A 22,935-nucleotide genomic window follows, 5' to 3' on the forward strand; every position below is an offset into this window, starting at 1 on the left:
TTGTATCTCTCTTTATGTGTCAGTAAATGATTGTTCAGTGCTTCTCTATGGATAAGTTAAGCCATCTTCATTGGGGTAAATATTATATTTCCATTCTTTCTCGCTCAAGGCATAAAAAATTACTATCATTTATCATGATGCAAAAGTAATTAAGTGGGCAGAAGTCATCTTTTCAAGACCTGAGTATGATTCTGGAAAAGCTTTTGACTGCCAACGGTCCTAATTATTACTGTCTTTGTACCTAACTGATTTACTCAGAGAACATGTGGCCATTTGAATACTATTTGATTCTGGTGATAATGGATTGGTGCAGCATGTTTTCATTCTGCTCAACAATGGTTTAAAATATGTTTCTGCCTTATATGGTGGGCAATTATACTTTCTGTTCAGAATCTGTGAAGTTAATGATTCTTCACATTTACTGCAAAACCTTTTTATTCTTTCTATTTGGATGAATGAATAGTTATTTTCTCAAAATATAAGTTTCAGAACTGTTGCATTTCTACAGCAAAAGCTGTGGTAAAACATAGCAAGTGAATGTGCATTCGTGTGTATTTCATGGCACATTAAAATTGTATTTTAAATGCCTTTTTCTATGGTCACGTCTGGTCTTTCCATGCCTTAATTAAGGCACCAGGATAGCTATAGTAGAAGGAATTGTGGGAGCCAGTGATGTATTGGAAGGCAGGAGGCGATACTCAGTAGGGCAGTCTGGTCATTAGAAACCACCTGCATTTCCCAGCGAATCAGACAAGAATGCTGCAAATCAGAGAAGAACAAGAGGAAAGTCCCGCCATCTCCCTTGGCTCATGCCTTCCTTCCTCTCCACTGACTACAGCACTGACCCATCCATCAGGCTGGGACATGGAATACACAGGAGCCTCATGCACAGTGGTGCTCGAGCCCACACACATAGACCCTGATTCATCATAGCAGAAGTTTAAAGATTTGGAAATTAACTGCTTATTCTCAGGCATGAACTCAGGTCTAACATCCAGTTTGGGAGTAGGTCAAGGGCCATGTTATTAGTTTTTTTCTACAGATGGTCGCTGGCACGATGGTTCGGCTTACAATTTTTCTGTTCTAGCATGGTGCAAAGCCTTATGTATTCAGTAGAAATCGTACTTTGAATTTTGAATTTTTATCTTTTCCTAGCTAGTGATATGCAGCATGATACTCTCATGATGCTGGGCAGTGGCACTGAGCCACAGCTCATAGCAAGGCATGCAATCAATCAAAGAGTAAGCAACTGATAGCCTACAGTGTACATGTTGCCAGCGTTATTTACAATAAGTTTATTGGGATGCAAACCCATAGTTAAGTCAAGGAGGATCTGTACATTCTAACCCATTCATTATCTGAGAGTGGAATTAATTTTAAATGTGTACAGGAAGTAAAACTGAGAACTGATCATCAAAGGGACTTGGACAGTTAAGAAAAGAGACAGGATAAACACCTGGATTTCTGGTTTGGTAGTGGGTAAATTTCAGTGCCATTCATCTCAATGTGGAATAAAAGGAAAGAAACAAATCGGAGGGAAAAGGTAATGTGTTCATTTAGGGGGTCAGGATGATTTTTTGATACCTGTGGAAATTACAGATAGCAATGTACAGTAGTTAATTAGAAGTTTAGTTTTAAAGTTTCAGAGAAAGCTATGGGCTACAAATAGACTTGTGATTGTCAGTATAAACGTAGTAGTAGAAGCCATTGACCCCCCCCCCAATTTTATATATTTAAGGTGTATAATGACCAGGTTAATTAAAACATCCATCACCTCGCAGTTACCTTTTTTGTGTATGGTGACCCCACTTAAGATCTATTTTCACATGCCATATGATCTCACTTATATGTGGAATCTAAAGGAACTAAATTTATAGATATAGGAAACAGAGGTGGGGTATGGAGGGTGAACAACCTTCCAGTTATAGAATAAATAACTCATGGGGAAGTAAGTATAGCATGGGGGCTATAGTTAATAATATTGTATTTTATACTGAAAAGTTGCTAAGAGATTAAATCTTAAAAGTTCTCCTCACAAGAAAAAAAATTGTAACTACTTGGTGATAGTTGTTAATTAAACTTACTATGGTGAGCATTTCACAATATATACAAGTATTGAATCATTATGCTGTACACCTTAAACTAATCTAATATTATATGTCAATTATACCTCAATTTTAAAAATTAAAAAATTTCTTCTATATCTATAAAAGGCTAAGTTGACTCGCACATGAAATACATATAAAGTTTCACTGGTGCCAATTGCACACGTGTGTTTCCATCTGTCTCTCACTGGCACCAATTGCTCACGTGTGTTTCCATCTGTCGTTGTCAATCATGAATTTGGTTGACATTTCTATTATAGAGAAAGGGCGAATAGCAATATTAAAATATTTCTTCTAGTTAATTTCCTTTCATTGTGCATGAATTTGTGCACCAGGCCACTAGTTATTAATAAATTTCAAGTACACAACATATTGTTATTAACTATTACCACCATGCTCTCTATACATTAGATCCCCAGAGCTTATTTATCTTATAAAGTTACATACATTTTTAGTAATAAAGTTAGTCATTTACCATCTGAGGACATGGACATGGATGTGCATGGATTTAATGTGCAAATAATATCTTACCTTTTATCAACATTTCCCTAATTATTAGTGAGACTGAACATCTTTTTATAACATGGTGGCATATAAATGTATTTTCCTGTAAATTCATGTGTCTACTTTCCTGTGATTACCTCTTTATAGCTTTTCCCCATTTTATTTGAATTGGTTGCATTGTTCTTTATTCACTTTTCAGTCTAATTTACATGTTATGGATGTGAACCCTTTTTGTTACGTTGTGTAGTGTTGCAGATATGTTCCCAATTCAATGACTGTTTCATTCCTTTTTATGGAGAAATAGTATTCCATTACATGGATATACCACATTTTACTTATCTATGTGTCTATTGATAGACATTCGGGTTATTTCCAAATTTAGGTTTTATGAATAATGCTGCTACGAACCTCATATAAACTTTTGGAGTTTGTTACATTCCAATAAAAAAATTCAGTGGGAATTTTTATTGCAATTGCATTAAATTTATAGATTAATTGGGGAAACTTTATTACAATATTTCATATTTCCATCCAGGAAAATTGTTTTCCTTTATAGTTACTTAGGCCTTATATATTGCCTGCCATGAAGTTTTATCGTTTTCTTCATAAAGTTCTGGTGCATTTCTTTTTTATAATTTCTACTTATTTATAATGTTTTTTCATTTTGAATGGAATTTTTAAATTAAAATTTCTATTTTGTGAAAGCACTGAAAAGAAAGGGGCACAAAGGAAAAGCTTACAAATTACACAGGACAGAATTCTGGGGCGAGGCGGTCGCAGCTGTCCTCTCCCTCCCCAGATGCCGAGGCAAAGGTGAACGGCGAAATTGTTTCATAGTTTGTGACTTTAATTGCTCTCTGGTGTCACCAGACCATGATGATTTCCTGTGAAAGGTTTTCCTTCTGCGACACCATGCAGGAGTTGAGCAATCATGGGAGGGCATTTATATTATTTGCCCCAGCATTTTAGGTGCCGTGTTAATGATAGCACTGCCGCATCTTACTACTGCCTACATTTTAGAATGTGATTAAATGCATCCCTTTTATTGTTCTCTTCCAGGATTTCCAATGAACACTCCCCCAAACTCCAGATCCGGAGTCACAGTTACTTGAGGGCAGTAAGTGAAGTCTCCATCAACCGAAGCCTAGACAGCCTTGACCCTGCAGGCCTGCTCACGTCACCAAAGTTCCGCTCCAGGAATGAGAGCTACATGCGAGCCATGAGCACCATCAGCCAGGTGAGCACCTTGGCCACAGGCCATTAACTGCACAAGGGTTACTGGACACTGAGAGTGACGAAGTGAAGAGTCAGTCATTCCCCCAGGAGACCACTGCTGAATCAGGCAGGAGGCCTGGTCTGAATGCTGCTTGCGTTTGGCCCCTGATATCAACAATCTACCAGCAGGTGAGGGGTCTTCTGCAGATAAATAAAGCACATCAGGGGAGTTCTTGGAAATTCATGAGCATCAGTAAATTTGTCAGCAAGAAGTCAATAGATGAGGCTTCAGTTGTAAAATGCTCAAAGGATAAAAGGACATGGTAGACATCACTGGCAAAACCAAGGCAGTGTCCAATCATAAAAGCACAAGTATTAAGCAGGCCATCAAGACAAGAAATGAGACACAATCTATTTACCTGCAGTGGGTCCTAGGTGGATAGTGTGGCTTGGTAATGAGACAGAAGTCCACTTCTCAGAACTGGTACACAGGACTGGAGATGAAGACTCAAAGTTTGCCCAGCCAGCATAGCTCAGTGGTTGAGAGTCGACCTTATGAACCAGGAGGTCATGGTTCCATTCCTGGTCAGGGTACATTCCCAGCTTGTGGGCTTGATCCCCAGTGTGGGACGTGTAAGAGGCAGCTGATCAATGATTCTCTCTCATCATGGATGTTTCTATCTCTCTCTCCCTCTCCCTTCCTCTCTGAAATCAATAAAAATATATTTTTTAAAAAACACTCAATAAAGGCAACGTATTCGGCTAAAGCTTTTCTAGTCTCTCCCACTCAGGGTCTCAGAGGGCATGGGAGAGCAGTGTACTGCCTAAGGTCGGGGTGAAAAGAACCTGAGACTCTTGGGGCACCTGACCTTGCAGCTTTCAGGGGTCACCAGGAAAGCAGAAGGTGCCTCAGAAGCTTCCTCTGGAAGGACAAAAAGAAGGTTATTTTTAATGATGTCTAGGAACACTTCATTTAAAGTTATCTCGCAATTTAAGAAATACGCACTATGCTATTAATTCAGCTAATACTAGTATTTATTGAGCGGAACACTGAGCTGGATTATGCATGCTATTCAGTGATGAATACAACATAATCCCTGCCGCCACCACCCCCAAAGCTTACAGTCGAATGGAGAACATACAAAAAACTTTAAAAAGTGCTGGCACAAACATTATTTTCTTGAACACTGCAAAAACATTCTGAGATAGGTAGGGCAAGAATTAACAATGAAGCCACCTTTACTAGGTCAGGCACTATGCCAATTGCTTTATATTTTTAAAATATTAGTCCTTATAAGCACCCTGTAAGATATGTAAGCAACCAGATGCTAAATGAGACTGTCTTTATGGTCATGAAATTGTCAATAAGATCCTGAAGCAAAGGGAAAAAGATACTAAGTACCCAGATTCTAAAGAGAAAGCTTCTAGGCATTTTAACAAATAAAGTAGTATCTGATTCTTAACTTTGAAAAATGCTAGCCTAAAGCACGTACAAGGAATAGCAAATGCTCTGGTTTAGATGGAGCTTAGAATACTTGTAGAGGCAGTATTGGAAACCTATTCTGAATTTTATTCTGGAGTCATTTTTATACAAATGGTCTTGCTTTGCAGGCCCAATGGACTGGATTTTATTCATTAGAAATTGGATTGATTAAAGATTAATTAAAACTTCATCTTTTAAGCAAGCAAGAAATCTGATCAGAATTTTGACATAGGATAATTAATCTGACAAAAAATGTGGAAATATTGGAGATGATGTGAGGCTAGGGGCAGAGAAGCTAGTTTGAAAGACAGACATTGTGATTATCAAGGTGAATTAATGCTACTAGTGGTGCTGTAGAGCTGGTGATGGTGATGATGATGGTGAAGATGGTGATAATAGTGGTAATGGTGGCGGTAGTAGAGATGGTGGTGATGATAGTGATGTTGGTGGTAGTGGTGGTGATGGTGGTAATAGTGATGATGGTGGTATGGTAATAGTGTTGGAGAAGATGGTGCTGATAGTGATAGTAGTGTAGTGATGGTGGTAATAGTGGTGGTAGTGATGGTGGTGATGGAGATTGTGTTTATGGTGGTGATGGCAGTGATGTTGATATAGGGAAGTGATAGTATAATGTGGTGTTGGTATAGATTAGACAAATAATGCATTTGAACAAAAAATGATGATATTATAGGCTAAGCATGGAAGCATCTCTGATCTCTGAGAGAGACCCTTAAATAGAACCATAGCTCTCATTCATCCCTACTCCCTGATCTACATGGATTCTTGAAGAGCAAAGAAAGACAGGGACCACAGTGAGGTTCTAAGAGCAGGGCAGGGTGGGAGACATGGAAAACTGGCATGTGAAATGTCAGCATTTCCTTACTTTAAAGAAATCTCTAAGAGCATGCATACCTATTTTTGCTAGCTGATGCTGCCCAGTGATGCTCACAAACCCAACTCTCAGGGAAATAGTTGCTGCCTCATTTGGTGAAGTATGGACTTGTCTTGTCCTTACGTTTTCACAATAAACAATATAATGTAACATTCAAAACTTCTTTAAGCTTATCTTTATTCTGGACAGCCTCATGATCACATAGTCTTCTGTAATTATAAAATCATCTATAAATATAATTGTTATGTGAGCAGAATACATCAGTGGGTTTAAAATTTTTTATTGTAAAAATGTTTATACACATTCACTGCTTTTATAATTTTACACATTTAAAACAGGGGCACATGTCACTTCCCCATTGGGACATTGTGTGTCACTTCCCCCATCGGGATAGTGTGCCCATGCAACTGCCCGCTACTAGTCCCTGAGTCAGAGACATGACCTTCTGTGAGACAATATTACTTTCTAGTGAGAGCTAATGAGATATCAACAAATTACTGAAGAAGCATGTTGATACTGCAACAGGCAAAGCTCTACAATTCAATGGTATCATCATTTCACCTTAAGTAAAATACAGGAAGAATAGCCATCCTAAATGGATTCCTAATGATACCTCATTTTTCTAGTTCTATATTCAATTTTCAGGTAAGACAGCATCTTTAAGGATAATTTCAACTTTCAATTGCAGTTCCAATATTGCCATTATTCAGAGAATAGTTTCTTCTTCAAAGCAATTCTACCATATATATATACTCTAGACTTTTCAAAAAGTGGTAGACTTTTATAATGTTGAAGATATGCTTTCTTATAAATCATTAGTAGTAACCCTAATAGTATAGAATTTAAGTGCATTATATCCTGTACCCTTTTAAAACTTGATACATATATTTTTCAAAGTCTCCTAGAAAGATCAAAGTAAAATGTTGTAAGCTAAGAAATTGGCCTAGAATAACTAAATTGTATGTTTGACATTCATACCTCACAGAAATAAAATAACCGTAAAAACAGATTGTACTTGAATGTTAGATAATAATTGAACATCATTTTATATGGTTACTCCCTTTTTATGTTTTGCTATATATACATCTAATAAAAATGAGGGCTTTTAAAAGTAAGGCTTGCCCTAGCTGGTTTGACTCAATGGATAGAGCATCAGCCTGCGGACTGAAGGGTCCCAGGTTTGATTCCTATCAAGGACACATGCCCAGGTTGCAGCTCAATCCCCAGTAGGGGGTGTGTAAGAGGCAGCCGATCAATGATTCTCTCTCATCATCATTGATGTTTCTATCTCTCTCTCCCCCTCTCTCTTCCTCTCTGAAATCAATAAAAATATATTTTAAAATAATAATAATAGTGGTAGTAGTAGTAGTTGTGATGAAAATGAAAACAATGTTCGTATACATTTAGTAACAATGTATTGTTTACCAGATACAGTCTGGAAGCTTTGCATAGTATCTCATTAATTTCATATGAACTATAAGAAAGATCTTTTTTATTTACAAAACTCAATTTCAGAGAGTTGGAATAATTTGTCTCATTCTTCTCACTATATCGAAAAATAGTATACACTACTTATGCAGTGCCTACCATATGCCTGGAAATGTAGTATGTATTTGTATATGTTACTTTATTTTTATCCTTAAAGCATCAATATGGGGTAGGTATTATTTTAACCATTTTACAGATGAGGGAAGTGAGGCCATCTATAATTATTTGACCTATATTTATGTATAAATTTGATAAAGAATAATCTTTTTATATGAAAAAGTTGTGTCAAGCATTCAAAAATATAGTTATTAGTGATACTAAGACTAAAAGCAGGCTAAAGTGGGACAGAACATATAGGTTATGTGCTCTTATAATGTAAATATAGTACAACTATTGTAAAATGAGGAAAGAATGGAGAGAGCATATGTACCCACCCCCCCCAAAAAAAGAATTGTTAACTGTTTTCAGTAATGATATGGTCAGTGGTAGTATTAATGTGTTATTATGAGGCTGTTGTGCATGTATTGTGGAATAAAGCAAGTGAATAATTGTAGGATATCCCAATCCTGTCATCTTTGTGTGCACGAGAACCAGAATTTAGTATGGAATAAAGAAATAATTATAATATAGAAGAGATTACATAAAAACCCTGCAGTCTGGATTTGAAATGGAGGAATTCATATCCTAGTTCTGTCCACTGAGTTAGCCTAGGAACAATGACCAACAAGTAGCAATGACAACAAAGCTTCCTAGTGAGCAGATTGTGTTCTTGGGTAACAGTTCCCACTAATAGAAACGAGGGATTTGGGGGGAAATACACCAGGACTGGGCAGGAAACATATGAGATGAGTTTAGAATACCTTGTCATAACCGATAGCAAGGAAGCTACTTGAGACTACTAGCTTCAGGTCAAAAGGACTCAGGAGCCAACCAAAGAGGTGCCCACTGGCCAATACATTTCACTATGTATTCTAACAGACAATTCACACATGATGTGCCTCTTAATGAAAGAACACATGACTTCTAGTCTTGCCAAAGGGATTGAGCCTGAATCTGACCAAAATTTTGGATCCAAAGAAAAAAACCTGGATCCAGCTTATACTTTTCAGGAAATATAAAAGACAAAGAAAGATATATGCTAAATCCCACCATGAGTATGAAATCCTCAAATCCAAACTATGATAATCTCTACAGGTCAAATGGCCCAGATGTTTCAATGGATGAATTATGATTTTAAAAATGGATGAAGGAAGACCTGTATGTTAAACATGAATTCAAAGATACATTAAATATTTAAAATGTGTACAACTAAACTACAGAATACAGGCATGCACAATTGGGTAAAAAAGAAAAGAAAAAGAAATGCAAAGAAGTGATTGCAATAGAACTCAGAGTATGGGTTACTCTTGGAGGGAGGGTGGGGATTGTGGTTAGGATGGAGCTTATGGAGGGGCTGCTGAGTGCCTGGGAAAGTTCTGCTTCTTGCTCTGGGTAGTGCTTATGCAGGTGTTTTCCTTGTTATAATCTGCTGAGTTATACATGTTTTGTGTGTGGTTTTACTTTATGATTCAATGTTTATGAAAAATAGCCAGGAGGACACATATACCTGTAGAAAGCTAGTTATTCAAGTGTAATAGTTACCTTCACAGGGATGGATGTACTATTTCTTTGTGATGTTTGGCAAAATGGTGACTAAAAAGGAAAATGTAACAAGTGATACATATACATGTTTACATAGATACATACACACATACATAGTAAAAGCTTATTTTGCTTTTACTTTGAAGTCATTTAAAACTTACAAAAGAATTGCATGTAACTCTCTCTCCTTGACAATGAATTGCAAATATCATGTCCCTTTAAGTCTCCAGTACTTCCTGAAAAAACATGGATATAGATCATCTAGATTTAATTTTCAATGTGGACATATACAATTAGCCTCAAAAACATGCAGGGGTTATATAAAATTAGATGAAGTATGCTAAAATATTATTTTAAACTCTAAAGAATTTTTAAGAAATCCATGTCTTTTCCACTTAGTATGCTTTAAAGAAATTGGTCACTTTTATCTGAAGTTTCAAGAATTAGGCATTATTGGAGGGCGTCTTCAGATAACATAAAATGAGGAAAGTGTCAAATATTGTAATAGTTTTCACTATGTATTCTAAGCTTAGTTGCAGTTTAACCTGTTAAATTCTCAATTACTCATGAATTTGATGTTAGGGAAATTAGACATGAAGTTTTTAAAGGAACCAGAAAATTGAAGAATGCTCCCACATCTCTGCAAAGTGGGAACTGGAGCACTGGGTCTGGCTTATTTATTTATTTCCGTATTTATTTTTTAGAGGGTGCTCAAGCCCAATGTAAGTTATACACAGAGGCATATAAGCAAAAACTGATTCCTCAAAAAAGAGAAGGCCTCGTTTGGAAAATTTTTACAACGCATTTATAAATAATTAGTGGACCATGGCTACCAGTTCTTTAAAAAGGAGAGCATAACCTTTAGATAGTACATAGATAGTTTGAAAATCTTGATAGTGCTTTTCCAGATTTTGACATATCAGCTTTGTTCTATTTTGGGGCAGAATATGAGTTTCTTGTTAGAAAATATAGGGCCTGTTTTTATACTTTACACTAAATTAAGCTTCAGTCTACAATGGAATTATTTGATGAACTAATCACTTCCAAAAGCACAATAAATACTAGTTTCTAACATGTTTGTGCTGGAAATGCTTCTGTTGAAATACATGAACTCTGACATGGACCGATAAGACTGTTCCCTGGGTTTGCGTTTATAAATAAGGAGAATTAGCCCCTGGGCCGCACTGGAATAACTGTAATGTAGAAGAAATCCAATACATTGGAGTTTTAGCCATCGGACGCTGCTTTCTGCTGGGGAGCTGCGGTTTGGAGATGCTGGAAGGGAGAGATCACTTGCCCACTGGGCGGGAGGAGGCGCGGAGTGACAGCGCCCTGTCTGTGCCCGCAGGTGAGCGAGATGGAGGTGAACGGGCAGTTCGAGTCCGTGTGCGAGTCGGTGTTCAGCGAGCTGGAGTCCCAGGCGGTGGAAGCTCTGGACCTGCCCGTGCCCGGCTGCTTCCGCATGCGGAGCCACAGCTACGTGCGGGCCATCGAGAAGGGCTGCTCCCAGGACGACGAGTGCGTGTCCCTGAGGTCCTCCTCCCCGCCGCGCACCACCACCACCGTGAGGACCATTCAGAGCAGCACGGGTGAGTGAGCAGAGCGGCTGTCCCCGGGGCCCAGGCTGGCCTGGCGCCCGGTGTGCCACAGCCCCGGTAGACAACACATTGTGTCCTTGTGGTTATCACACAGTCACCATAACAAAATATCACCCGCGCCCTACAAAGCCTCTGGCCACATTCACGCCCAACCTTCTTTCTCCATCACCATCTCTGCTTTCAACAGAGAAAAAAAATGCAACTAGGGGACCAGGAGGGACAGCACAGTGGACAGGTCTTCACAAGATCCCCACACAGCATCCTAGGCGCCAGCAAAGTCATCCCCAACAACGCTACTCTCCATAACCAGCTCTAACTTTAAGGGGTGTGACCCTGAAACAAACCACACACCATGGTTGTTGAGCATGACAGAGTTGGCATGCTCTTTTAATTGCAAGGTACCCGCAAAATGCCTATCCCCAAAGGCCTGAAATGAATGATCCAGTCATATTGATTGCACATTTTACGAGTTCCCTTTCATTGTAACAGAAGGCAGATTTATTTCATTATTTTAAAACCTCTGACTGTCATAGGTATAGAGCACCTCCTTTCCCCTCTAAATTGAAGTTAGGGTTATGCCTTTAAACTGTATGTTTATCAGTAGATTTTAGGCAGACAGGCACAGAAGAGCTTAACTGGTTCCCATGACACTGGGACCCACACAGGAATGCAACCATGAGTTATGTACAACAATGCGTGTGTGTTTTTATATTTATAACACTTATGTCCAAGAAGAAAATCCCCTCCATCTTAACAAGGCTTAACTTTATGATTAAATTTAGCATCACTCCAATACAGAGTAGTTCTACGAGATCATCAATCTTAGCATCAAGATAAATAATGATGACTAAATTAGAAGAAAGAGCTTATGCCATAATATTGTATTATTCCATTTCTGTTCTAGGTGCATCAAAGGTCTGTAATTGAGAATAAGTCCTCAAACCTGAGTTAAAATCCTACTAACTAGAAACATGAGGTTGAAGTAGGAATTTAGGGGAGAAAAAATATTAGAGGCTAAACAACAGGAGTTCCTTCCTGACCAATGCAAAGAGGTGCCCCCAGACATGGCACTGGCCCCTCGGGGAGCTCAGCCGCTCTTCCCCCACGGGCCATCTCCAAGCAGAGAGAGTGGATGTGCGTTCTTGTTCACTCAGAAATTCTGTAAGAACAACCACAGATGAGGTTTATAAATTAAATAAGGCTGATTTATGCAATGGAAAACTATTTGTTTAATTATCATGGGCATATTTATGTGTGTGTTTACATTCGTGCAGTAAGTGCAGTTTAAAGGTCTGCTCTGTGCCTGTAGCACATCACTGTCTTTGGGTGTTTTCTCCTTTTCATCATCCCCACCCCACACATGACCCTTTTCCAGTGTCTGCTCCATTCCTCACCCTAACAGCCTCATCGCCTGCCAGCTGCTCTTCTGTACTAAAACCACGCCTTCAATACACAAAATGCAGATGCTTGCTCAGAAGAACGAAGGGAAGGAAAAGGGCCACTGGCTTACTCCTTCTGCCTCGGGGAGTGTTATCAATAAAGTGGCAGGGGACTCCAGATGGCTTATGTTTTGCTCACCACTCAGAGGATTTCTTTGAGAGACAACTTATACTTCCTGCAACAGTTCTTGTCTCGTGGTCTTCGCACCAAACACCTGACCTTTCTGAGACCCTTCCAGCTACTCTGGAGGTTCCCAGAGTTCAACAACAGGGTTACCAGATAAAATCCAGGTTGCCAGTTAAATTTAAGTTTCAGATAAATAGTGAATAATTTTGTCGTGTGTGTATACCCCAAATATTGCAGGGAACATACTTCTACTACAAAACTGTGTGTAGTATTTGCTGGATCTGACAGGCCTGTCCAAGGAGATGAGAGGGGGTCCATTCCTCACTCTGTTGTTATATTTAGAATCCAAATCGGATTGTTATATTTAGAATCCAACAATTGGAGGATTGGAGGTGTCCTCTGTGGGACAACACCCCAAAGTAGGGAGAAGTAAGCAAAAACGCCGTGGAGGTTATTCCATCTGCTCTCCTCGGGCTCTGTGTGTTTCGTCCTAGGCCACGGGCCACAGCCTGCAGCTCTCCGGGTGGGAAGGTGGCAGGCATGGCTGCAGCTGCAGGGGGGTAGGGCAGGAAGATGTGACTTGCCTTTGGAGTGGACAAGCATAAAATATCAGATTTTTGTACAGGGCTTCACCCTTACATCAAACTGAACATTAAGATGTATTATCTTTACAGTCATGGAAAAATGAACCATTAAAGGAGTTATAAACCATTACAATCGGTTCTAAGTATGCACCTCAGATATTTAGAAGTACAACCTTAAGAATTTTAATATCACCTTTCACAGTTTCTCTATCCCATAGATTTGTTCCTTTTTAAGCCATTGTTTTATGATATAGTAAGATTATGTATCCTTCATTCTACCCTCCCATTACTTTTTTTTAAGCCATTGTTTTATGATATAAGATTATGTATCCTTCATTCTACCCTCCCATTACTTCTACATGCCTCTCTAACTATCTTTATCTCTCCCCTTCTTCTCCTCCTCCTTCTCCTTCTCCTTCTCCTTCTCCTTCTCCTCCTCCTCCTCCTCCTCCTCCTCCTCCATTCTTCTTTTCTCTCTCTCTCTCTTCTCCCCCCTCTTTTCTCTCTCTCCTCTCCCCTCCACTCTCCTCTTCTGCTCTCTCTCTCTCTCATTTTCCCTTTCTCACATAACCATAGTATTATTATACAAATTTTCTTCTACTAGTTTCCTTCTTACATTGAATAAAATACAATTTCATGTAGAAAACAGAAAATCTACTTTCTCACAGGATGACGGGATGTACTAACTTTTGAAAGAATGCACTCATCTGTGGAAATCAGGAAATCACTTTGCTCTAATTTTAACCATTTCCCCCATGTACACAGGTCAAATTTACATCCATGTTTTTACGACATGATATAAATTTCCCTTCTGTTTCTCTTCCTTTACTCCTTATTCTTGGATACTCACAACACAGTCCCTTTTTCCTAAACTTCCCCTTGCCTGAAAAAAAGTCCTCATTTTGGCAAATTGCAGTTATTAGTTATAACTTCCCCCCCACAACAACCCACATTCTGAGTCTTTGATTTTCGTGTCAATCCAACAAAATATACTATTAAGTTTTTCTCTTCCAGCCTTGTTCATTCTTATTAGCAAAATGAAACCATACAACAAAGCCCAACAAAAAGTGTCTGGTATCATTTGGGAAAGTCATGGCAATGGGCTGAGTTCTAAGAGGCCCTAAGGATCCCTTAGCAACATGAGTGAGGATGGACAGATTGGTCCCAGCAAACCACGGCAAATTGGGAACTGAGTTAGAGTGACTTGTAATTATGTTTCCTTTGATTTATTGACTTTTGGACTTGTATAAATATGATAGAATCTTACATTCTCTCAGCCTATATAATCTGCTTCAAGCAACCAGATATTTCTCCATCTAATAGATTGAACACGTTTTTATATAAACCGTTGCAACTGGGACTATTAGTTTAGGGTTAGATCTACTGTAGAAAAGTAAAATGCAAAAATGGGCAATTACCCACATAACTATGGGAAAACAGACACCCTTACTCAGTCGTCCAAATATTTTAGTTAAAAGTAAGACTTGGCGCCGGCAATATACCCAAACCTTCACTTCAGAGTATTGGATTAAAACTACCTTGTATGGAATATACAGCTATTCTTTAGGGTTGTTGTGATATTCAAATGAGATCATTAATAAGGAAGCACTATGTAAGTTATAAACTACATTGCCTCTACCCTGTCTTTAATTTTAAATTTCTCAGCCAAGCTTATTTATTAATACTGACAATGGCTAAACCTGTGGTCACTTCCTACTTAAAAAGCATTATGAACGGGCTGCATAGATTCTCTCAGGTAATCCTAAGGAATATTCTATGACATGACCTATGTAGTTCCTGACTAGGGATGAAGTACAGGGAAAAAAAATAATTACAGCTTGGAGAGTTTATTATACAACTTGACCAAACACTACAGCTAGTAGTGGACAGAGCAGGCTTTTAAATTCTCGTTGCCTGTCAGTAAATGCTTAGTGAAGTATGGTATGCCCGGAAATAATCTAATACAAAACCTGTCTGCTAAGTGAGAGGACTCTTTTCTTTGATGCTTTCTTCCCACAAATATTCCTTTAACTCCTGCCATGTCTAAAACCTGTGTTTTCCATCAAAATTTCTGAAAATACCTCTTTTTAAAAGAAACCGTTCTGTTCACATGTTATTGACATGGCTTTTCATATTGGTTTGTCTAACTGTGGAGTATCTGCTTAAAGTGAAATTAAAGATGTAAAATATAGAGAAATTAAAATCCATGAAGAAAAAGCATATAAAAAGAAAGTACGCTTTGGGCTTAAAGTTTCATATTACACTTTTTCATTTGGCATTATATTGGATTTAGAGATCAAATGTCTAATCCTTTGATCTAGCTGTAGTATTGTTAGCACTGAATGGGGGAAAAAGAATTTTTGCCAACTCTCTTATAAACTAAGCAGGTGGTAAATTCTGCTTTGTGGCTGATAAAATGATCAGAGGTCCCTGCCTTAGACTAAGTAAAAAAATACAATAATGTAATCCTGACCTGACTGGTCTCTTGATTGAGTTGTAAAGCAAAGATGTGAGCATTCATAACCCAGTTACAAAAGTCAATGAGAAAACACAAATCAGACTCCTTTAATGTGAATATTTACTATATAGGAAATTTCTCAAAAAAATAATTGCATGACAATATAGAACCTAAAAATTCATTTTTTTACCTTTATGATACCTCCAATGGGCATTGTTTTATTATTAAAGAAACTGCCACATTTAAAAGCCTGCATAGGCCAGAGTTGTCTGATCCAATTCATATGGAACTTTAACAAATATAGCAAAGTAATAGTAATTAAAAACGATACATGGAATTAATGCTGGCAGTTGGACAAGCCTACACTTTAGGGCAGTGGTTCTCAACCTTCCTAATGCCGCGACCCTTTAATACAGTTCCTCATGTTGTGGTGACCCCCAACCATAAAATTATTTTCGTTGCTACTTCATAACTGTAATTTTGCTACTGTTATGAATCGTAATGTAAATATCTGATGTGCAGGATGTATTTTCATTGTTACAAATTGAACATAATTAAAGCATAGTGATTAATCACAAAAACAATATGTAATTATATATTCAATATGTGTTTTCTGATGGTCTTAGGCGACCCCTGTGAAAGGGTCGTTTGACCCCCAAAGGGGTCGCAACCCATAGGTTGAGAACCGCTGCTTTAGGGTAATAGTGTTACACCTAACACAACCCAACTTTCACCAATGGGAAACCACCCAAAGTTACATTTAGCTACTGCTTCCTGTACACAGTGCCGCTTAGCACTGTCCGAACCCATTACCTTCCTTCCCAGTCCTACCCAAGTATTCTTTATCACCATTCTACAACCATTCTACAACCTATGAGCTAAATTATATACTCTTTAATAATATTCAACTACTCAAAACAAAAACAACAATCTTCACTTAGAAAAAGGTGAAAGTAAAGAATTCTCAAGGACAATAGTATCCATTGTCCTTTAAATAATGTAGGATGACTTTAGTGATATATCAAGTCACATTTGAACTTTAATAGAGCACAACTTCTCTTAAAAAATAATCCTGATACCAGTTATGCTCTGTTTATATAGCTTATGGAATTTTTTTGTTTGTTAAATTCAGATGGCAGCTATAGCAATATCTTCTCTAATTTATTGACAGTACATTTATTGTATTTCATTAAATAAAAAGAAGATTGATGTAAATCCAGGTAAAACTGACACAAATTGTAGTAACTTTCTTTTTATTTAAAAATTAGTTACCTGAAACATGAATGAATAGCTGTCCATCAGAAAAAAAAGAAAAAGAAACCCACACTCCAAAATCCTTTAATACTTTCTAAGTTGCTTAAATCAAATGAACGCTCTCAACTTTGGTCTATAGCAGTCTTGAAGTCTGCACTACATTATATAAGGTCTCTATCTAGTACCTCGCAACAGGGTTAAAGAGTTTAAATACCACTTAATTTAAGCTTTGCAGTGGTTCAGCCATTAGCCTTTGAAACACAAACCTACGGTTCTCGCACTTAAGATTTGTCCCATGAATATTTGTTGATAGTTGATTGATAGGTGAAAATGGAAGATTCCCTTGGGAAATTTTCTGCTTCAATGAACACTAAAAGTTTCTTGGATGACTCCAACATCTACACAGAAGCAGAAAGTACTCACTTTTTTCTTATGCATCTGAAAATAAACCACTTCCTTTTGGAGAGAGTGGGATGGTTGCCTGTCTCCCCCACACCATCTTGAGGAACAAAGTTTCAACAATTTCTTATTTGGGGAAAGAACTTCTGGAAATAAGTGATGATAAGAATCCAGGAGACTGGCGAATGTTAACTTCTGCAAAAAAAAAAAGGCTTCCATTTTATTCTCAAGCTGTTAATGCCACTTTATGTATTTTATCCCCATTTCTTCTAACCAAAGCCCCATAGAGGTTACGTCCCTACCTTTCATCTCTCTATTATCTTTAATATGGAAGTAATATTAATAGTATCCTCAGTCCTGACCTGGTCTCAAATCTCTATTTAATTTGTGAATCTCTGAATAAGAGGACTTCACGGGCTTCTGATCACATCTCTGGAGTGGATATTAAAACATGGAAAAATCTATAAAGGATTTGCATCAACATTTTTTCTTTATTTTTTTCTAGCTTTCCCTTAAAATGAATCATTTTTACCCCCGAAAGTATTAAAGCACTATGAAAAGCCAGAAAAAATACTGATAACCTCGAGCATCAGCCTGAGCACTGAAGGGTCAACGGTTCAAAACCCAGTCAAGGGCGCATACCTGGGTTGCAGATTTGATCACAGGCCCCAGTCAGGGCTCATGCAAGAGGCAACTAATCAATGTAAAAATCAATGGAAAAAATATATTCCTGGGTGAGGATTAACAACAACAGCAAAACTCCCACTCTACTTCCATCTAAGCCCTAAAATACTACCCAAGCCATGTGCTGAAATCTCAAATAACTTTTTAAATGTTCATTATTTTTTAACTTATAATATCCTTCTATAAATCTGTTCTGCAGAAATAATGTGAAACAAAGAAAAAAATTACGGACAAAGATGTTCACCACAGCATTATTTATGATGGTGAAAGATTTGAGCAACCCTTGTTGGTGGTGAATACTTGTCTACCAATAGAAGAAAGGTTAAGTAAGCTATGAAACATCCACTTCAATGGTTTATTAGAGTCTAAAAAGTGTTTCAGAAAATTTTATAATAAAGGTGGAAAACCTGATATGATATGATATGATATGATATGATATATTATATCATATCATATTATGTTATATTTTATTATATTATACTAGAGGCCCCGCATGCACAAAATCATACGCGGGTAGGGTACTTAGGCCTAGCCTGCGATCAGGGCCATCTTCTGCCGCTCACCAGTCCCCAGTCCTGCCCTACCGCCGCCACCCACCCAATTTGCCATGCGGTGATCAATCGGAGCCTGTTGGCCAGGGGGAGGGACCAAGAGGTCTGCCTTCCACCTGCTCTCCAGTCCCCAGTCCCGCCCTGCAGCCACTGCCACCCACCCCGGTTCCCTGTGGTTCCCCGTCCGCCATCCAGCGATCGGAGCCTGCGGGCCCGGAGGGGGGGCGGGCGCGGAGGGACCAAGAGGTTGGCCATTCTGCCTGCTCACCAGTCCCTAGTCCCACCCCACCACCACCCATCCCGGATCCTGGTTCGCCATCCAGCAATGGGAACCTGAGGGTCGGGGGGGCACCGAGAGGTGGTCAATGCACCTCATAGTGACTGGTCAAGCAGTCGTTCTGATCGTTACGCTGTTATGGTCGCTGGGCTTTTATTATATAGGATTATATTATATTATAAATTTAAGCACATTTAAGAACTATCCAAAATTGTGTTTGTGTGCATGTACTAGTATATGTGCCTATAGACATACACATATAGTTCAGAACTGTGTCAAGAAATTGTGCCCAGAAAAAAAAAAGGGAGAAAATGCACTAGAATGTTAAACAGCAGTTATTTTGGTATTGGAACTAAATTTGGGGGTTTTTTATCTTTATATTTTATTTTCCAATTTTTCTATAGTGCACATACTAGTATTTTACTTTCATAATAAAAGAAACTTTATTTTTTAAAATAAATAGCAAATATTTTATGGTTATGATCCTATAGAAAGCAATAATAGACCTCACATCAGCATATCTTTAGGTTTTACCTTTTTTCTTTTATAGTTTTTTGGTTAAATGAAGTCTCCTGCGCTCAGAGGTTAATTAAAGATGATCTCCAGAAAGAGGCTCCTTTGTTATTGTCATTTATCGAATCACACATCTCCTTCTAAGAAGGAATTTCTTAAAAACAAAATGAAAAACAATAAATGTTTAAAGGATCCTTTTCTTTGTCTCCCCTGACTCTCCTAGTGGTAGCAGGTGATGTTTGTGTTGATTTCATTGCTTTTCTTTTTTCCCTTCAGATTCAGAAGCAGTAAGTAATTAGCAACCGACAGTTGCAGGTGGTTTTTTGAGGAGATGGGCGTTCAGGACAAAGGAATAAAGCTACATAAGCCCAGCTTAGAGTATCTTTAACAACATAAATCCAGGCCTTTGTAGTTTTTTCTCTGACAAAGCCCAACTCTTAGAGGCAGGCTTTCAGCTTTTACCAGCCGAAGAAGCTCCCCAAGCAATTATGGTACGAAGAGGTTTCTGCCACAGCCACAGTCTAATGTAACAGTGTAAGCCACCTGTCTTTTTAGAAAGGCTTTGACAAACTCTTTAGAAAGTAGAAAAAGTGAAGCACTGAATGGAATTGTGGAGAGTTATAGGAAATATTTATCATTGTTCTTTATTGAGAAAGAGTGATGTCTGGCTGGTGTGGCTCAATGGTTGAGCATCGACCTATGAACCAGGAGGTCACGGTTGAAGTCACGGTCAGTTCCTGGTCAGGACACATGCCCAGGTTTCCGGCTTGATCCCCAGTAGGGGGCCTGCAGGAGGCAGCCAATTGATGTTGATGTTTCTCTCTCATCAATGTTTTTCTCTCTCTCTTCCTTCCTCTCTCTCTAAAAATCAATAAAAACATTTTTAAAAAATAAAAAACAAGTTTTTAAAGAGTGATGTTGACAAATTTACATTAAAAATGTATTAGGAACTCTTGCTCCATGAGAAGTGTCAGAGCAACAAAACAAAGGCGAGTGCTTCACCGGATGGATACCTGCGAACCTTAGCGCAGCTCTCTGCCGTGCTGGTGGAAACAGAAGTTACTGGGTTAATAAGTTACATTCTTTGCAGCATCTGCCTTTTCATTTCTCAAGCCACTTTCTGGGTTTCCTCTTTCAAACCTTTGCCTCCCCTCTTCCTTATTCTTTTCCAGGGAGAACTCAAAGGCACTTGGTGTTTCTGATCTATTCCAACAGCTCTAGGGGAAACTTGAGGAAAGATGAAAATAACCATGCCAATTGATTATCTTTTATTATATATGCTAGAGGCCCGATGCACGAAATTCGCACAAGGGGCTCGGCCCTCGCCGCCCCGGCTGCCTCGGCCCTCACAGCCCCTGACGCCAGTGTCCCTCACCCCGGCCTCCAGCCCGAGGCCCCTCCCCTCCCTCCATGTGTCCGGGGCGCCGACGCTGGGCTTGCGTTGCCAGGGCAACGCCGCCAGCGTTGGCACCCCGGCCACTATGGGTGCTGCCATCTTTGTCACAGAGTGATGGTTAATTTGCATATTATTCTTTTATTAGATAGGATTCTTCTGGATCTTGCTGTTTAAGAGAACATGGCATACATAAGAGTGACCCAGGAACAAGGAAAGGAGGGAGACTGAGAAAGAGAGAGAAAGAGCAAGAGAGAGAGAGAGAAACATCAATTATCAATTGGCTGCCTCGGACATGCACCCCAACCAGGATCAAACCCACAACCTGGGTATGTGCCCTGACCTGAATCGAACCTGCCACTTTTTGGTGCATGGGACAACACTCCAACCAATTGAGCCACACCAGCCAGGGCTCAACTGATATCTGCAGGACATGTCACTTCAGAAGCATTGTGGAACCCTCATCTGAGGAGTACAAGAGACAATGCATCCACTGTGTTGTCTGCTGAATTTGAAAACCCACATACATCAATACATGCTTCCAAACCTCTTAGTTCATTAGTGGCATCCTAGATGAATGTGTGTCACAGGAGGATTTCAACCAGAAGCTGATGAGCAAACTGAAGCTTATTTCCTGCCTTTTGCTTTAGGGGGTTGCTGTTAACCATAATGATAACTGAATGTGTTCATTCAGAGCCTTCCTTCTAGGGTTGTTCCTCCATCCCATCATACACAACCCTGGTTCTGTTTGAAAACAGTTGACCGTTTGAACCCGTGAGTAGTTTGTAATGATCCTTTCCAAATATAACTCTTCTTGATTTCAATTGCATAATGGGGAAGCCCTAAACCATCTTAGAAAACTGCATGTTTTTGTTTTGCTGCCAAAGACAGACTTAATAGGATTAAATTATTGAATAGGCAATCCACACTTCTCACCTCAAACTGGTTCTGAATCAAAATGATGTTTTAAAAGGTAGGGAGGTGGGGGGATAAGAAACTTGCGGTCTTCAGATAAAATGCTTTCTTAATTATGGGACTATTTCTGATGTTAATACCACACCCCCAGAATTATTTGGACATTTCAGAAGAAGACAGATTTTTAGTAGTGTCCTTACTTGCTTGCCTGTGTTTTCTTATATAACTCAGAATGATAAATCATTTTTAAAACCTTTTATTTTTAGATCTCAATTACTGCATAAGCCTTGACTATCTGAGTTATACGTCCACAGGTTTCCAACTGTATCCATCTTGGATTACCCCACCTTCCTCCTTATCATTCCTGGCTCCTAATCTTCTCACTTGCCTGGTTAATATCAGCTTTGGTAGGTTGGGGGACCTAGTAAATGCTCTGGAAAAGGTGAGCGGGAGTTCAATCAGTTGCAGCTGTGCAAACTCTAGCTCAGCTGATAAAGCTGTGAAGGGTGGTGGAGAAGCAGGGAGAGGAAGAATTGGTAGAATTGTCTTAGTTCAAAATACCCCTGATTGTACTGGTGGCGGTTCACATTCTGCCTTATGTATATAAATCTCCCAATATGCAGTGTCTGGTTTCACACCGAGGCATTGTTTTATGAGGCTTAATTGAAGATAATAACAACTTTAAATGCCAGCAATGGATCTTTTGCAAATATTCCCTTAACTCTCCCCCAATCCCTCTTTCTACCCTCCCATCTCCAGCCATTTGAGCATCCATCTGAAGGATAATTTTGTTTAAAAAAAAATCAATAAACTACTTTGCTGTCTTATAAATTTGACTTTCAAACTGATGAACTGATTGAGAGATAATTGGTTCAGCTTAGACAGAACTGCTTCTATCGTTGGTGCAGCTGCTTAAACTTGTAGTTCTGCAAGCTGCAAAAAGTGGTAACTTCAGCATCTTAACTGAAATTTGTTATCGCCTCCTGTGCCTTCCCATTTTCTCTGCTGGAGATCCCTACAGTTTCAGCTGCAATGGGCAAAGGAATAATTAGAGGGGCAGTTCTGTGACTTGACAAATTCTTGCCAATAATTAGCTCCCCACCACCTGCCACTGGACACCCCACTTTAGTGCCCTTTAATGGGTCAAGATCAGAGCCTATCAGTTACTTGAAGAAAATAACACCTGGGCGGTTTCAGCTCTTAATAACTGAGCTTAGTAACGTGGTCATATATTGCTCTAACATGGAGGTTAACAGGTATAAATGAGAAGCATGCGCCCCACATAAGATTTCCCAATGGGAAAGAAACCCTGTAGATTGAAGGTCTTTTTCATGTGAAGCAGAGGCCAACGAAAGAGGAGCTGCTAGTGCAAGCCCCGCACCTAACATTGCCGTCCCCTGGGTCCAGCCTGGGTG

General features: G+C 39.0%; 1 protein-coding gene across 3 annotated transcripts in view; it reads left to right on the forward strand.

The window, feature by feature from the left end:
* The window catches only part of DLGAP1 (discs, large (Drosophila) homolog-associated protein 1), a 517,051-nt gene that overhangs the window by 386,124 nt on the left and 107,992 nt on the right, over nt 1-22,935 (forward strand). For all 3 annotated transcript variants that reach the window (XM_014541672.1, XM_005868737.2, XM_014541673.1), the window contains 2 exons: nt 3,669-3,846; nt 10,677-10,917. In XM_014541672.1, the coding sequence (XP_014397158.1) occupies nt 3,669-3,846; nt 10,677-10,917 (419 nt within the window). The remainder of the gene's footprint in view (nt 1-3,668; nt 3,847-10,676; nt 10,918-22,935) is intronic.

This window comes from Myotis brandtii, unplaced genomic scaffold (genome assembly GCF_000412655.1).
Source record: "Myotis brandtii unplaced genomic scaffold, ASM41265v1 scaffold276, whole genome shotgun sequence".
Taxonomy (NCBI): domain Eukaryota; kingdom Metazoa; phylum Chordata; class Mammalia; order Chiroptera; family Vespertilionidae; genus Myotis; species Myotis brandtii.